This window comes from Hesperophylax consimilis, chromosome 3 (assembly GCF_061612785.1).
Source record: "Hesperophylax consimilis isolate HC1 chromosome 3, BYU_Hcon_1.0, whole genome shotgun sequence".
NCBI lineage: Eukaryota > Metazoa > Arthropoda > Insecta > Trichoptera > Limnephilidae > Hesperophylax > Hesperophylax consimilis.
Window position 1 is genome coordinate 37,047,015 of NC_142838.1, and position 17,582 is coordinate 37,064,596.

Here is a 17,582-nt window from a genome sequence, read left to right on the forward strand (position 1 = left end):
GAATTGAAATTATAATAAGAATCCGATGGAATGATAATTTTTTTATACCATCAACAATTCTATAAGATTAAAAAATAAAAATCATCACAAATAACGATATTCAAGGAGAGATACGTCGCGCGTCGGTGATAAAGAATCATTTTTTTCTATAAATCATCCAAGTTCAGATGTATTTTTGTTAATCGAAGATCGTCGAAAAATGACAATTATAAGGTTTTTATTTCTAGTCAGTGCACTCTTAGTGAGGTAAGAAAAATATTTGAAAATTTACCCAGTAATTTGTTTTGATCGATTGGATATATATTTTTCGATTGTTTCATCACGTTGATTTAAATTGTATTCATATAAAAAAAATTGTAATTTATTGTTCTTATTACATTTTAGTGCACAGGCTCAAAATAATGCCACCCACAGGAGTTTTCCCGCTGGATTTCTATTTGGAGCTACCACAGCTTCATATCAAGTAGAAGGGGCATGGAATTCTGCAGGTGAATGAAGATTTACAGTATAGAAACTAAAAATTTTGTGGATTAAAACGAACAATAACGTTGATCATTTGTTTACAGATAAGGGTGAAAATATTTGGGATCGTCTCTCCCACACAACAAACCTTGTAAAGGATGGCAGCTCAGGGGACGTGGCTTGCGACTCCTACAATCAGATTGACAGAGACGTGGAGATGCTGAAGGAACTCGGAGTTCATTTCTACCGCTTCTCCTTATCATGGTCCAGGATCCTCCCATCTGGATTTGACAATAAGATTAGCGCTGACGGAATCCGCTACTACAACAATCTGATCGATGCACTCATTGCGAACGGCATCACTCCAGTCGTTACCTTGTACCATTGGGATCTTCCACAACCGCTACAAGATATTGGAGGGTGGCCGAACCCCCTGATTGAAAAGTACTTCACAGATTACGCTCGGGTTGCTTTCAGCGCATTCGGAGATAGAGTCAAAGAGTGGTTGACTTTTAATGAGCCTCCCGTAATATGTGAAGCAGGTTATGGAAGTAATGACATGGCTCCTGCATTGAATTTCTTAGGTAAATACATATCCACAAAAACATTAATTTATGGAATTTCAAGACAAAGCAGATATTTTGAATGGTGTACCTATTAACACTTACTGATAATTTCCTAGGTATTGCTGACTACTTGTGCGCACATACTCTGATCAAATCCCACGCCAGAGTCTACCATCTTTACGACGATGTGTTCAGGTCAACGCAAAATGGTTAGTAGAAGCGAACACTTATTTTTTATGTGTATTGATGAATTAATAATGTCAACGGCCAAATCCCAGTATTATGAATGCATTAGTTGAAACGAAAACTACCACTAAATGTATTAATCAACTCCTTTAATGCTTTCAGGAAGAGTGGGAATGACTATTAACGTTGATTGGAATGAACCAGAAAACCCAAATTCTGCTGCCGATATCGAGGCTTCTGAAAATGCTTTGCAATTCACAGTAAGTGACTAATACATAGTCTTGACATAATTGATAATAACAATGTTAGAAAACGTTTTTAATTTGTCATTTCTTGGTCACATTCAAATTTATTTTTTAAATTTAAATTCCGTACTATCCAATATTAAAAAAAAAAACAAACAAACATTCCCGGGTCACGAATAACCTGATAATATTTGAAAATCTCCTACTTACACCACATAGTAGTAGGAATCTCCTACTACTACAGTCTAGGAATTGAACGCACGACGCCTGTGTTGGACATAAACGCGATGCCAACTTAGCCATTGACCGGACCCTAGAATAATTTCAAGGCAGGGTGGTTTAACCATCAGTGCTGGTTGGAGTGAACCAGAAAACCCAAATTCCGCTTCCATTCTCAATTTTAATTTGTAGTTTATTAATTATTTGTTATTGACTATTAAAAAAATGTTAAAGAATTATCAGCAAGCACATTTTCAATGGTTTACTTGTTTATTTAAATATTTGTTTTCTAGGCAGGATGGTTCGCTCATCCAATTTACTCTGAGGAAGGCGACTACCCCGCAGTGTTCATTGAGAAGATAGGCCAGCGCAGTGCCGAACAAGGTTTCAGCTCCTCTCGCCTTCCCGCCTTCACTCCTGAGGAAGTGGAGTACATCAAGGGAACCTTCGACTTCTTGGGATTGAACCACTACACCAGCACAATCGCCAAGGCTGCCGATGGTACTGTTCAGTACCCGAGTCCATCGTACTCGGACGATTTGGGAATTATTCAGTATAGATCCGAAGAGTGGCCTTCATCCCCTGCATCCAGCTGGTTAAAGGTTATTAATTTTAAAACTACAACTTAAAATTTCTCAAGTTTTAATGCATTGCCTACTAGGGCTAACATTAAATTTATTGTGAGATGAATACTGTACACAGCCATCTTTATTAATAAAGGCCGAAACAGACAGTTAAAAATACCCGTTTTCGGACTTCTTGCACTGGGTTTAGCAGCGTTTAGTACTAAAACACGGAAAACCCATAGTGCGAAAAATCCGAAAAATGTCCCTTTAACTGTCAGTGCACTTTCTACAGCATGGCCTGTATGAATAAAGATGGGGGTGATACTGTAGATTAGTTGCTCTCTCTTTTGTGGAAATGAGAATTCAATAACAACAACATACATTAATTAAACCGCTGACCGTCAATACTGTTATTTGTGTTTAAAGGTTGTTCCATGGGGATTAACAAAGCTGCTGATATGGTTGAAGAATGAATACAATAGTCCAGAAATCATCATCTTTGAAAATGGTTATTCAGATCTTGGAGGAACGGATGATGTAGACAGAATTAGCTACTACAAGCAGTACCTAAATGCTTTGTTGGATGCCATAGATCAGGGCGTCACCGTCACAGCCTACACCGCATGGAGTCTCATGGATAACTTTGAGTGGCTCGCTGGATACACGTTAGTTAATCTTGTTAATATTGAAATAAATCATCATTCTTATTCCCTCCTTGTCGGGTTAGTTGATTCTACGATACGCTGCAGTAAACTTTCCATTCCTGGCTCAGGTTATCTTCACGCAGCTGCTGTTTTTTTTGGGGGTGACCAACTGTATTTTAAAAATGAATTTTATTTTGATTTATTTTGTTTTCACTGGTGTGTTTTTCACAGGGAGAAGTTCGGACTCTTCGCGGTGGATTTCAACGATCCGTCACGACCAAGAACAGCAAAGGCATCAGCTAAATACTACAATTCAATCATCGCAAGCAACGCAGTTGAGAGGGTCTAAATATGACTATTTTCTTTATTAAAAAGATTCTGTGATTACTGATTCATGTAAATATGTGTTAGTGATTTGATGTACATAATAAACGTGTTTTTGGGTACATAAAAAGTCTGTTATTCTAAACTAGGCAGCTGATTTTGATAGGGTTTTTCACTATCATTCAAAGAATTTGTATATCATACAGACATTTTATATATAGAGAAAGTAGAGAAAAGTCGATGTTTTGTAATCCAGCCTTCAAAAATATTTTATAAACCTTTTGAGATGCATACATCAAAATAATGTACTACGGAATTGTATCACCCAAGGATAACCCTCAGCAACACCAGTCAGTCCGAAATAAGGCTTTTAATGTACTCGTACATATCTTGCTTATTGCACACATCTTGAGAAGTATGTGAACAAAGTATATATTTGGTACTTTATATAATTTTGGTACCGATTTTCACACAGTTTAAGATGGCGGGCATTGTTTTTTTGACGGTCACTGTTTTGTGTAATTATATTACGTTGCATTTTTATATTGTTTTATGTTTAAAATATTGATAAAAGACTACGACTTGTATCAATTACTGATTGTGAACGTGTATTACCGTTTCGTACTGTGGATTTAGCTTTGTTATGATTTGTTTGATGACATCAACGGCAAAGGCCAATGATAGATGCTTTCATGTGACAGACGCTATTGTTATTCTCAAAATGTTGCTATTTTTTTACTATTTAGTAACTTCCCAAAATATGGTATCTCCTCTAGTGGCAAGTAACTATCTGTACGAAATCATACATACGAAAATAATGATCGTGTAAAACAAAGATTTTTCAGATAAAACCAGTAGATGAGTAAAAAAAACATTTCCATGGTGAACTCTTCGCAACCTTTGTGGTGTGTTATTAATTAATTTGTACGTGTAAGAAAGTATCCAGTCTATATATCTTATCTTCAAAATATTGCTATGTATGCGATTAGCATCATATCTGTGCTATTACTCGACAAACCGTTTGCATTCTCTATCCAAAAATATTTTAAAATCAGATATATATTTTAACGATAAAGTTTATACGATCAATGATTTTATAAGATAAAAAATAGCGATCATCACAAATAACAATATTTAAGAGGAGATATGTAATTGATAGATATGATAAAGTAGCGATTTTTTCTATAAATCGTACAAAATCTGATAAATTGTTGGTGTTATTCGAAGACTGTTGAATAATGTCATTTATAAGGTTCATTTTTGTAGTCAGTGCACTCTTTCTGAGGTAAGATATAATATCTCCTTGGTAATAATATGATTGATTGGATAAGGGTTATTCAGTTATTTATCACGATGATTTAAATTGTATTCATACAACATGCACTCGTATATTCCCTTGTCTTATTGCATTTTAGTGCACAGGCTCAAAACAATGCCACCCACAGGAGTTTCCCTGCTGGATTTCTGTTTGGAGCCGCCACAGCTGCATATCAAGTAGAAGGGGCGTGGAACGCTTCAGGTGAATGAAGTTTTATATTTTAGATACTAAAAAATTTTTAAGTGCAGAAGTAATGGCTAATATGTTTATAATTTGGTTACAGATAAGGGTGAAAGTATCTGGGATCGTCTCTCCCACACAACTAATCTTGTCAAGGATGGCAGCTCAGGAGATGTAGCTTGCGACTCATACAACCAGATTGACAGAGATGTAGAGATGCTGAAAGAACTCGGAGTTCATTTCTACCGCTTCTCCTTATCCTGGTCCAGGATCCTCCCAACTGGATTCGACAACAAGATCAGTACTGACGGAATCCGTTACTACAACAAATTGATCGATGCGCTCATCGCGAACGACATCACTCCATCCGTTACCTTGTACCACTGGGATCTTCCACAACCGCTACAAGATATTGGAGGGTGGCCGAACCCCCTGATTGAAAAGTACTTCACAGATTACGCTCGGGTTGCTTTCAGCGCTTTCGGAGATAGAGTCAAAGAGTGGTTGACTTTTAATGAACCTCCCGTAGTATGTCAGCAAGGATATGGGGGTGGAGGTGCTGGAAAGGCTCCTGCATTGAATTTCTCAGGTAAAAAAATCTACGTAAACATTAAATGACATTGACCTCATATCGTGAAAATAAAATAATATACACTGTGATGTTGGGATGGGTTGATAATTTTTGGTACTTTCCTAGGTATTGCTGACTACTTGTGCGCACATACTCTGATCAAATCCCACGCCAAGGTCTACCATCTATACGACGATGTGTTCAGGGCAACGCAAAATGGTTAGTAGAAGAGAACACTTGTAATTCATCAATAATGTCACTGGCCAAGCCCCTGTGTCGAAGTAGTTTTATGAATTGAATAATTTAAACAAAAACATGGGCACAACCACAAAATATATTAATCCACGGCTTTAATGCTTTCAGGAAGAGTGGGAATGACTATAAACGTTGATTGGAATGAACCAGAAAATCCGAATTCTGCTGCCGATCTCGAGGCTTCTGAAAACGCTTTACAATTCACAGTAAGTGACTTATAAATACGACTTTACAAAAAACAGTGAGGAATAATGTTTTAAATATTTTCATCGATTACATCTCTTGATCGTAAAATATATTTTTTTGTTGAAAGTATTTTAGTTTAATAATTAATTTCTAGGCAGGGTGGTACGGTCATCCAATTTTCTCTGAAGAAGGAGACTACCCCGCAGTGTTCAAGCAGAAGATAGCCCAGCGCAGTGCGCAGCAGGGCTTTAGCTCCTCACGTCTTCCCGCCTTCACTCCTGAGGAAGTGGAGTACATCAAGGGGACCTACGACTTCTTCGGACTAAACCACTACTCCAGCTCAGTCGCCAAGGCCGCCGATGATACTTTTCAGTACCCAAGCCCATCCTATTTGGATGATTTGGGAATTATTCAGTATAAACCCGAAGAGTGGCCTTCTTCCCCAGCATCCATCTGGTTAAAGGTTATTCCTTTTGAACTTCTAACCTAAGTTTTAATCTACTTTTCATTAAAGGCTTTAATGAATACTTGAATTGGAATCTGTTAATAATTCAATATGACGACAATGTACATTAATTAAACAGATGACCATCAAAGCCATGCTTTTTGCTTCTAGGTTGTTCCATGGGGTTTAACAAAGCTGCTGGTATGGTTGAAGAATGAATTCAACAATCCAGAAATCATCATATTTGAGAATGGTTATTCAGATCTCGGAGGAACTGATGATGCAGATAGAATTAGCTTCTATAAGCAGTACCTGAACGCCATGTTAGATGCCGTGGATCAGGGTGTCACCGTCACTGGCTTTACCGCTTGGAGTCTCATGGATAATTTCGAGTGGCTCTCTGGATATAGGCGAGTTATAGTTATTCTTCTAGTTTTTTTTTGGGGCGGCAAACTAGACTCTTAAACTGAATTACGTTTATAATTATTCTGTTCTCACTGACGTGTTTTTCACAGGGAGAAGTTCGGACTCTTTGCGGTGGATTTCAACGACCCATCAAGACCAAGAACAGCAAAGGCTTCAGCCAAATACTACAATTCGATCATCGCAAGTAACGCAGTTGAGAGGGTCTAAATTTAAGTATTTTCTCTGTGAAAATCATCTGTGATTTGATATTATAAATATATCTTTACGAATCATAACACCAGTCATTTTCTTTGGAGCTGTTTTAATTATAAGAGCATATTTATTAGTGATTTCGGTTCTCTAAACGTTTTAACATTATAATTTTACATTAAAGTAAAAGTTTGTTATGATTTAATTTTGTATATTGACAAAACTTTTTATTCATATTCTTTTTCAAACTTTCTACAATAATCTTATTAGCATTCAATTACTGAACAGCTCAGTACTTACCGACAATTTAATAAAAATATAAAACATTCACAGCCACGAAAAGCTACGGTCTTTTTAATTTGACAGCATCTGTGGTCAAGGGGTAGGGCTCTCGACTACAAATCCAGATGTCACTGCTTCAAGTCTCCGCGAGTTAAGTTTATTTGATTTACTTGTGTTCTTTCACAAATAATTAATTTAAAATCACTTATTATTCCCGGCACGTTCTAATCTTTAAAATGCTCTCAGAATCGCCCTGGTGATAGGTGTAAGATCACCATTCAGAATTGAAACAATGCTTGAACTGTAATTAGCCGTGTTTGGTGACTACATCTGAATAGCCAGGTAATTCGCACTTTCCTCTTTCCCATCTAAATCTTCTTCCCACTACCTTCTTGATGTACCCCAATTGGGGTTGCCGTAGTCACACTGACACCAGAAAATTGGGAGCAGTTGGGACTATTGTGTGATATTTACAATTATTTGGAAATATTCAAGTGATAACACCTTTTTCTTATTTCATTATAAAATTGCGAAAAAAATTTCAAATGAACAGCTTAAGTCAGAATTAATACATAATAATTATTTGTTGAATAATTTTACACCCTGGGAACTACAGAATCTTACAACGATTTCATCTTTCTTTGAAATAAAATTTAACATTTTAATAATAATTCAGTGAATTTTATACATTACTTATATTAAATACAGTGTGTCAGACGAGTCTATTGGTGATTCTATTTAATAAAACATATTTTTTAATAAAAACGTAAATCTCTGGTCGAAACTCAGCCTTGTACTGTTTCGATTTCGTGTAGGAATACGAACTAAGTTATAAATAACAAATCTGTAGTTAATCAGTGTTTATATTAATCAGATTGAAAAATACAATTATCATACCTACTATGCAAAAAAAAGTCTGATAAGGAATTGTTTATTTCCTATAAATGATCGATACAATTGCGTGGAATTTAGTCATAATGAGAAGTCAATCATTCAACATGACTAATTTTAGAAGAGTTATATTTTTATTAGTGAGTGCGTTATGTGTGAGGTAGGTTCCTACCTTTATGTAATTTCTATCATGCTTGGAGGTTATAGTAAAATAAATGAAATTTTAGTAGATGTTTACCGTCTTTTTCTATATCTGTGACAAAATCTTTATCAAATGGGATATTTCATTAATTAATTTCTCTGTTAATGACTCTTTTAAGGAAAACATAATAATTACACGGTGTTCTTCCGAGTTTCCACTCGTAGTACAAGAGGGAAACTGATAACTACACCACCTTTGTTTAAAGGGTTAAAAAAAACTTTTGGACGTATTCTAAAAGACATTAAACAGCTGATATTAACCCCACAGTGATCGATTTATTTTCAATTTTTATTGGAACAGCTTTTCTATTAATAACTCTTAAGGTTATACCCATCAACGTAATATATCATTTAAGAAGGAGATAATACTAATAAAGCGAAAAGAAACATAACACGTTACCTTATTATAAAAATGACTAATAATAAATAATAATTGGGTCTCAATGGTCGAGTGGTTAAAGGCGCTGTCCCGGTAAGGCAGAGACCCGGTTATCTTTTTATTATCTTCGTATTATCTTCTTCTTCAATGATTTTTTTTTTCAAAATTTTGACTTATTTATTCCAACTTCGGACCCGATTTACTCAAAAATGAAAGCTCAAATTGAAAAAAAGTTGTAGGGAAGTTTATAAGACAGTTCTTTAATTGCCGGACGGGTGGTTGGTGTATCAGTAATTTTAAGTGATGATATTATTAGCATTATATTGCCAGGGCTTCTAGAAGAGAGTTTGGAGGGGTGTGAATATTAAAGCCACTTTAAGTGGATTGTTGGCTGAATGATTCTGCGGTTCTCCAATCCACAGAATCCAAGGTTGCATGGTTGCTCTCGGTGTGTGAAAACAGAATTTTATTTTTACAAACTTACGTTACAATGATTTATGAACAAAATCAGAGCGCGTACATTATAGGGGTTTTAAGGACTAAACCGGCGGTTGAGACCACTGGAGAGAGAATGAATTATTTGTCGCGTCTCGCGCGAGTTTACAATGATACAAGTCGCACGTGAATGTAGGGAAAAATAAACATTACTCTCAGTTTCGGGAGATGTCAACTCCTTATAAGTTACCCTACAAGAGCAACTTGACGGACGTAAATATCTCAGGAGCCGTGATTACAGCAACAGAAATTCCGGTCCTTACTTGCCGAGATTGCTGATATGAGTGTTGGCCAGATTGTCCCTTCTGCAAAACAGTTTCGTTAGTTACCTCACGCCCATATTAACCAACATCTTAACAATATTTCAGTACCCAGGCACAGAACAATGCAACTCATCGGAGGTTTCCCGACAGATTTCTCTTCGGAGCTGCCACAGCTTCATATCAAGTAGAGGGGGGCTGGAATGCTTCAGGTATTAACAATAGCCCTTGTGGTTTAAAAATTATTGACCGCACGCATCTAATGGATTATAATTTATTTATTTTAGATAAAAGTGAGAACATTTGGGACTACCTCTCCCACAAAACAAATCTTGTCAATGACGGAAGTTCCGGAGACGTGGCCTGCGACTCTTACAACAAGTATGAAAGAGACGTGGAGATGCTGAAGGAACTCGGAGTTCACTTTTACCGCTTCTCCTTATCCTGGTCCAGGATCCTTCCAACTGGGTTTGACAATAAGATTAGCGCTGACGGAATCGCATACTACAATAACCTGATCAATTTACTGATCGAGAACAACATTCGCCCCGTGGTGACGTTGTACCATTGGGATCTTCCGCAATCTCTGCAAGATATTGGAGGATGGCCGAACCCCTTGTTGGAGAAATACTACACTGACTACGCTCGTGTTGTCTTTGAGGCTTTCGGAGACAGGGTCACAGAATGGCTGACTTTCAACGAACCTTACGAAGTATGCCAATTATCGTACGGAGATGTAGAACTGGCTCCAGCGTTGAATTTCACAGGTGAAAATACATATTGTTTTGTGTAATGTGTTGCATTGAATATGCAATTTACGTTATCCAGATAATCTTTATTTTCCAGGGGTGGCGGATTACCTCTGTGGACACACCTTACTCAAAGCCCACGCCAGAGCCTATCATCTTTATGATGAGGTCTATCGGCCAGCTCAAAATGGTAAGACACGACACATTATTTTACAATATGTACTTAAAATAATCTAATATATTAATTTCGATTCAATGAAATGGGATTTGTTTTGAACTGATGTGTCAATAATTTAGAAATAATTTGATTTATTTAAACAACTGATCACGAAAAAATATTTACGAAAAACGGTGTAATTAAAAAGTTGCAGTAATTTTTGGTCGTTTTGCAGCAATTATCCTTGTTCTGATGTGTCCTATAACCTTTCAACTTTAGAAATCCTATAATTACCTGTAAATTTTCAACGGTCTGTACTGGTTATTATATATTTTTCGCTAAATTAGGTTTTTACAAGATTTATTAAGTCAATTATAACACTTCCAGATAGTTTTGTGTCATTGGACTCAAGATGAGGGTTTTAAATTTCAGTTTTGGTTGAACTGCTCCTTAAACTTCTCTTCCCCATTTCTTTTAGATTTCTCATGTATTCGCTCAAGGCATAAGACCTTTGAAAAGTTAAGCCACTATTCAAATAATTTTGAAAAGCATGCTAACAAATAAGATATTTATTTTGAAGAACATGAATTTTCAGGAAGAGTGGGGTTGACTCAGAGCGCTGATTGGAAGGGACCAGAAGACCAAGAATCTGCTGCGGATCGCGAAGCTTCTGATAATGCTATGCAATTCACGGTTAGTAGAACTTATTTTGGTGTTAGTTGTTCAATGTCTGATAACTACTCAATATGGATAGAAATTTGAAGAGAGCTGGTTAAACAAGATATTAAAAAACGTCTCTGCCGCTTCTGTTTGTTGGAAGAGGAAAAAACCCACTAATAGCAAAATTACCTGTAGAAAAATTATAAGATTCAAGAAATACCGATTTATTTGTGTTTCTTAATTTAATTTTTTTACATTAACTTCATACAGAAGACCCCGAGGAAAGTAATTTCCCTCAGGGCCTATGTCATCTTTGAGGATGCCAAGAAGATGGTTTTTTTAAGGAACTAAGGAGAGGACTGGAAAAGGACAAAGGTTCTAGGGAAGGGTGGGATTCAGTATGTCCATGAACGACAAACTTATGTATCCATTTCCCCCATTGAAGTGCACGGCAGTGCGGCTGGAGAGGTGATTGTCTCCCTTAGCCGGCCTCTACCGATCCGGCTTGCTACACAGCTGATCAAGTCACCAAATGTAGCTAATCATTTGGTTGAACTATGGCAGGGGTGGCGGCGGCATCCATATCAGTTTCCCAAATTATAATGAATGTTGCCAATATCCCCTATAAACCTACCCTGGAAAACATGTTGTGTTACCAAGAGACATCGAATCCAAATACAACCCTGGCGATTAAAGGTGAAACCGTAAACAGCAGAATTTGTAAAAAAAGCGTTTTACTAAAAATTATATAATAGTATATAGTGTAATAAGATGAAAATACCGTCTTCACCCGATTTAAAAAAACTCCCCGGGCAACGGCGGGGATTTCAGCTAGTTTGCTATTTTTCATTAATAGGTTGAAAGTTAGTTCTAGAATAATTGCGATAAGCAATAAAAGAGTTCACAATATTCGTAAAATAATATTAATAAATAAGTAGGTAGGTACATTCATATAATAAAACGCAACAATAAGCGCTTACAAATAACGCCATAAATTTTGATTACACTAATATTCCGAATGCCGATCAAATATTTCTGGAGGATACGTTTATTTTGTTTATTTTTTTAAATACATCTATTTGAATACATTTCTCTGAAATTGGATTACGTCCAATTAAGATTTGGCCTAAGTGATAGCGGGGTTCACTCATTTTAGTCAGTTTCTGGGGAGGAAAATTCAATCCTCAGTAAAAATATTTTTTATATAAAAAAAAAGTTCTTTCCATACAAGTAGATGTCTTATAGTGAAAACTTTGTTTCTTTCGGGATCATTTTTTTATTATTAATGTACATGGGTACTAATACAGTCAAAAGTTTTGTAAAACACAATGCAAGAAATTAAAAACTGTAATAGCACTGCTAAACTTTTTTCGGTTTGATTTTATACCGGAGGGCGTTAAGATTTTTTATACCTTAATAATATGAATGGTGTTTCCACGTGATTTTGGTGGGTTACGTACTTTTGTTGAAATTATTATTATTATTTAATGAGCAGGCAGAATTCTGCTGATGCACTCACATCTTTTACAGTAAGTGTAACAGTAATTTAGTTTTTTTTTAAATTTAAAATAAGTTAATCCGTTCTTCTCTTAAAATTAGAATATTTAAATTACTTCGTATTAGTAGAACCGATGACACAATTGTTGTTTAAGTGTTTTTAATTTTTAACAACTATTGTCACTAAGCAATTGTAGGGTAAATTATAAGGAGTTTACATCTCACGAAAATAATGACAACATTACTTTTACCCACATTCTTGTGAGGCTGGTATCATTGTAAACCTGCGCGCGATACCTCGCGCGGCAAAGAATTCATTCGGTCTCCAGCGGTCTAGCCGTCTGTTTAGCCCTAAATCTCCTCTAGCGTTCGCGATCTGTTTTGTTCATAAAATTATTGTAACGTGAGTTTTGTTAAAATAAAATAACTAAATTGGAAATATCCGAATTCTCATTACTGCACACCGAGAGTAATCACGCAACCTTGGATTCTGCGGATCATAGAACCACAGAATCATTCGGCCAACAACCCATTTAAATTGGCGATAATCACAATCTTCCAAACAATAAATGTTTACCATAAAAATAACCAAATGGAAATACCCAACCATATTTCGGTGCTTCTGGTATTTTTTTTCTAGTATAGTGTTTCGCTAGATAGTTCGGAAACGAATGAGACAGCAAAAATTCGGACACGAGAATCGGACGTGTATTGGGTTCACTGGATCCGATAGGCTGACTGATCTTGATCCGATAGTCTGATCAGACAATATGAAAGCAAAATCGGACACGTATTCCCGGTCTTAACCGGAGTTACAAATGGACAGAGTAACTAGTATTTTTAATGATTTACTTTTTGGGATTTCAGGTTGGATGGTTTGCTCATCCGATTTACTCGGCGGCAGGTGACTACCCCGAGGTGTTCAAGCAGAAAATAGCCGATCGCAGTGCGGAACAGGGCTTCAGCTCGTCTCGACTCCCCGCCTTTACTCCTGAGGAGGTGGACTACATCAGAGGGACGCATGACTTCGTAGGAATGAATCACTATACCAGTACATTGAACAGACATGCCAACGCCTCCGTGTTCTTCCCGAGCCCGTCTTACCGGGGGGACTTAGGAGTGGTTGAACGCCAAGATGAAAATTATCCGTCATCTCCCTCCTCTATTTGGTTAAGGGTAATTATCAAACATTTAGTGATTGATATGCTTAACTTTGCAAGCATATAGAATATGAACTAAAGAGATTATTACAGCGGCGATGTTTTCGCAAAAAAATGCAAAGTTAAGTGTGTCGATTTGCATGTTACGTCAATGTTTTAGGTATACACAGCTGAATATTAATCTTTTTGAAGGTTCTATTACTATGAAAAGAATCCTAAGGCCTTGCTCTTTTCTGAATAAACAAATGATTTTTGGTCAAATAAATGAATATTAAAATCTCTATTGCTCATGATGGCTGTAAAAAATTGCGTTGACCTATAAAATACAAGCAAAAAAAGCTGACAAATGCCATGAAACCAATTTTTACGAGAAAGCATTTTTTCTTCTTAAACTAAGCGATATTCTAAACAAATGAAAAATATGGCTTAGTTACTCATTTTTCGACAGCTAAATAGATGTTAAAAATATATGGAAATAAATATGATGTTCGTTTGTCCAAAATTTTAAATCTCCGAAAGTTTTTCACTGCTTTGAAATTTTGACACAACGTTGCATTCGAATACGCGTGTGTTTTTATAAATATTATAATATAAATTTATTATATAGATGTCACCTGTGACAGGCAAAAACATCCGTTTTGAAAAACAGCGCCGTCAAAGACGATTTTTTTAGGACTTAAAAGTAACGCGCTATTGTTTCTTCATCTGCACAGACAGACTGAGTCACAGCAACGCGTGGCTGGGCACAGCTAGCAATAAATAAGTTAATTTATTATATTTTTTATTAAAAGAGGAGAGTATTTCAAGACAAAATTTAGACGAGATAGTTCGAGAGATTTGGTGTTCGAGACAGTTCAAGAGATTTAAAAAAAGATTTTTGCTAAACGATGAATGATTAATCCCCTTTTTTTAGGTGGTTCCATGGGGAATAAAAAAAATGCTGCTCTGGGTAAAAGAACAATACCAGAACCCTGAAATAATCATATTCGAGAATGGATATTCGGATAATGGTGAACTCGACGATCCAGACAGAATCAGCTACTACAAACATTACCTAAATGCCATTTTAGACGCCATGGAAGAGGGAGTCAATGTGACAGCATACACAGCCTGGAGTCTCATGGACAACTTTGAATGGCGTTCTGGATACACGTAAGTTGTTGTGATGTTGATTCAATTTTATTTAATTAATGCGATAACGAAATCCACACTATTCATTTCTTAATTAATAAAATAGGGTGACTTATATTTGTTACTGTAGCAACTGGAATGTTTGAGAACGTTTTATTTTTCACATATATAAGCGACAGCGGGAAAGAAATCAACAGCGCAGTACCAGCAACCTTGACATCGAGATCGAATTATTTTGCCTACGTGACACGCTTGGAAACATTCTCGAACCTTCCTTTCGTAAAACATTCTGTTGTATTTTCTAGGTTTATTTATTTTTCGTGTGTGTTATAAAAAACCGCTTCAGCCAAATTCAGTAGTTATTTATTAGTATTTAGAACACGAAATATAACTAAAAATACGTAGTTATAACAAAAATGATAATAAAAACAAAAAGAGTACAAAAATAATATTAATATGCAAAAGTAAATGATAAACGAGAATGGGTAAAAGGTAGAATACAAATATGTAAATAAACAATTTATTATTGTCACCTGTACTGATGAGACCGATTTGGTAGGTAAAAAGTGTAATAAGTATCTAATAAGCTTATAAAAATGGTATATCAAAGACGCACACTCCAAAGGGTGACGTTAACCACCATGTTCTATTTTTTCTCTAGTTTTTTTAGTTTTCTTCTAGTATAATTGCGATAGCTCATATGCAACAAAATTTCCCGACACAAACGTTTTTAGAAAAACGTTGTTTGGTTTGAATGTTGAAAATTGATTCATTTTACAGTAGGTCCCCACCAAATTTTTTTCACTTTTGAATTACGTTTACTTACTTGAATAGGTTAATTTTTTGTTTATCAAATTTATACATCAATTGTTCATTGGAAATTATAGCACTTACTGTTTGTTTTAAACATTTTTGGATTTATTTTTTTCAGGGAAAAGTTTGGGTTGTACCAAGTGGATTTCAACAACGCATCGAGGCCGAGAAAATCCAAAGCCTCCTCCAAGTACTACAGTGAGATAATCAGGACGAATGTGTTGGAAAGAGTCTAGAAAAGTTTTTTTGAACGTTCTTTAAAATTTATAACCTTCTGCCACAGTGCAATTAAGTTCATTTGAAGTCAATACGCAATGAAATAAAAAAAACAATGCTTGCGTTAATTTCACACAGTAGGTATTGTAAAATATATTTGTCTACCTAAATTATTCTTTAAAAAATTCCCCCTTAATTCTCCTCCCTTATTCTTTAAACAACAACAACAACATTGCAAAAGTCTCAGATATTAGTGATCTTGGAATAACCCTTGATAGTAAACTACAATATAACATTCATATACATCAAATCACAAATAAAGCTGCTAAAATGTGAGGCTTCATCATAAGAAACACAAAACTTTTTAAGCAACTCTACTTTGCCTACGTACGAAGTCATCTGGAGTTTGCATCAGTTGTTTGGTCTACATTTTACAAAATCCACGTAAACAAAATCGAAACAATTCAAAACAAATTCCTAAAATATCTTTGTTACAAATCATTTGTAAGATTTAATAATTATGCAAAGGCAGCTTCATACTTTAAAATTTATTCACTGAGTATACGGAGGCATCATAAGGATGCACTATTCCTGTATAAAGTAGTTAACAATAATATTCAATGCCCAGAGTTGCTAAATAAGATTCAATTGAATGTACCTGCGCGCTCAAAACGCTCTTCTGTCCTGTTCAGGTTGGATCAGTGCAAAACGAACAGAATTCTCGCCTGAACAGACTATGTAATAATTACAATAGCGTATTATCCAAGGTGGATATTTTCAGTTGCGAACTTACCAAATACAAGAGGTCCATAAAATAATATTTCTCTGATGGTTTATGAATAATGTTGTGTCTCTATTGTTTAAATTTCTATAATGATTTGATTTATATCTACAACCTCTCTCCATGGCAATGTATGTATTCATAAATGTTTTATTTTCAAAATTATTCGTTTTATATAATATTTTGTTTTGCATAAATTTTTGATTTCATATTCCTTTCTTACAAATGACTTATTACTTATCCTTTCTTAAATGACTTATTCCTTATTATCCTGTCTCAGTAGCGGTAAAGCCACAAGGAGGAAATCCATATTTGTTTTATTTTAGCTATATAATAGAATGTACAAACTGAAATAAACGTCAACTGTCGATTTCCCGAAAATTTATAAATAAATAAAAAATATTTTTGTTGTTTGTTTTTGGGGTGTTATGCCGTGTTGCACTAACTCCTTCTTTAGCCGACGTTTCGGACATCGTTGCAGTGTCCATCATCAGGTCAGATCCGGTAGATCCGAAGATGTGTAGTTGTTGGTTTTTTTTTTTTTTTGATTTTATGGATTCTTTCGTAATCCTCTAACTAGCTAGGGCTTATAACAATACCCTTCATGTTTCTAACTAACTAGTACTGCGGCTGATTAGCCTTATTACTATTACCATCTGATGGTTGTATTTAATTGACTGAATTTATGTTACATTAATAAGTTTTATGAGGAAAAATTCTTAACTGGATAAAAAACCTCATACAAATGACAAGAAATAAAAAACAATAAGTTCTGAACTTTTTACGCTGTTTGACTTTGTGATTTACTGAATTTAAGTATTTCATTTTTTCATGTTTTGGCTGCGTCCTTTTCGCTTCGGTGGTCCTGCAAAAAAGTTTGTGAGAGAATTCCTGTTGGAGAAAATACATATTTTGTTATATTAAAAAAAAAAGGATACTATTTCTTCGTCATCGCTGTTATTTTTCTCATGGAGCTTCACGGTGTGATCTCCTTGAGAAGCTCCATTAGGATAATCAGTTTCTCTGTCTTTGATGAGCAGGAGGCCAGTTTTTCGCGTACCCTGATGAGGCCTCGCAGTAGGATCATTATGTCCTCGTCATCAGAGGATCCGGTGTTTGGCGCTTGGC

The 17,582-nt window shown here is 35.6% G+C and overlaps 3 protein-coding genes across 3 annotated transcripts; all 3 read left to right on the forward strand.

Moving 5' to 3' along the window:
- The first annotated feature begins 144 nt into the window (after positions 1-144).
- On the forward strand, positions 145-3,287 carry LOC149425395 (myrosinase 1-like). The gene is made up of 8 exons (XM_089651110.1): positions 145-246; positions 385-488; positions 567-1,046; positions 1,145-1,237; positions 1,377-1,474; positions 1,972-2,280; positions 2,671-2,909; positions 3,120-3,287. The coding sequence occupies exons 1-8, from the start codon at positions 200-202 to the stop codon at positions 3,235-3,237; spliced, it is 1,488 nt and encodes a 495-aa protein (XP_089507236.1). The 5' UTR covers positions 145-199; the 3' UTR covers positions 3,238-3,287.
- Positions 3,288-4,246: 959 nt separating this feature from the next.
- LOC149425396 (myrosinase 1-like) lies at positions 4,247-6,800 on the forward strand. Its single transcript, XM_089650777.1, has 8 exons — positions 4,247-4,497; positions 4,628-4,731; positions 4,814-5,299; positions 5,408-5,500; positions 5,645-5,742; positions 5,877-6,185; positions 6,339-6,577; positions 6,683-6,800. The coding sequence occupies exons 1-8, from the start codon at positions 4,451-4,453 to the stop codon at positions 6,798-6,800; spliced, it is 1,494 nt and encodes a 497-aa protein (XP_089506903.1). The 5' UTR covers positions 4,247-4,450.
- A 1,168-nt stretch (positions 6,801-7,968) lies between these two features.
- LOC149425397 (myrosinase 1-like) lies at positions 7,969-15,705 on the forward strand. The gene is made up of 8 exons (XM_089651111.1): positions 7,969-8,115; positions 9,399-9,502; positions 9,578-10,057; positions 10,137-10,229; positions 10,792-10,889; positions 13,221-13,529; positions 14,427-14,665; positions 15,576-15,705. Exons 1-8 carry the CDS (start codon positions 8,009-8,011, stop codon positions 15,691-15,693), a joined length of 1,548 nt encoding a protein of 515 aa, XP_089507237.1. The 5' UTR covers positions 7,969-8,008; the 3' UTR covers positions 15,694-15,705.
- Positions 15,706-17,582: the final 1,877 nt, after the last annotated feature.

Coding starts and splice junctions, on each gene's coding strand:
- LOC149425395 (XM_089651110.1), top strand. CDS start 200: ATGACAATTATAAGGTTTTTATTTCTAGTCAGTGCACTCTTAGTGAG. Junction 247..384: donor GTCAGTGCACTCTTAGTGAG/GTAAGAAAAATA, acceptor ATTACATTTTAG/TGCACAGGCTCAAAATAATG. Junction 2,281..2,670: donor CTGCATCCAGCTGGTTAAAG/GTTATTAATTTT, acceptor TTGTGTTTAAAG/GTTGTTCCATGGGGATTAAC.
- LOC149425396 (XM_089650777.1), top strand. CDS start 4,451: ATGTCATTTATAAGGTTCATTTTTGTAGTCAGTGCACTCTTTCTGAG. Junction 4,498..4,627: donor GTCAGTGCACTCTTTCTGAG/GTAAGATATAAT, acceptor ATTGCATTTTAG/TGCACAGGCTCAAAACAATG. Junction 5,743..5,876: donor AAAACGCTTTACAATTCACA/GTAAGTGACTTA, acceptor ATTAATTTCTAG/GCAGGGTGGTACGGTCATCC.
- LOC149425397 (XM_089651111.1), top strand. CDS start 8,009: ATGATCGATACAATTGCGTGGAATTTAGTCATAATGAGAAGTCAATCA. Junction 10,058..10,136: donor TCCAGCGTTGAATTTCACAG/GTGAAAATACAT, acceptor TTTATTTTCCAG/GGGTGGCGGATTACCTCTGT. Junction 13,530..14,426: donor CCTCCTCTATTTGGTTAAGG/GTAATTATCAAA, acceptor CCCTTTTTTTAG/GTGGTTCCATGGGGAATAAA.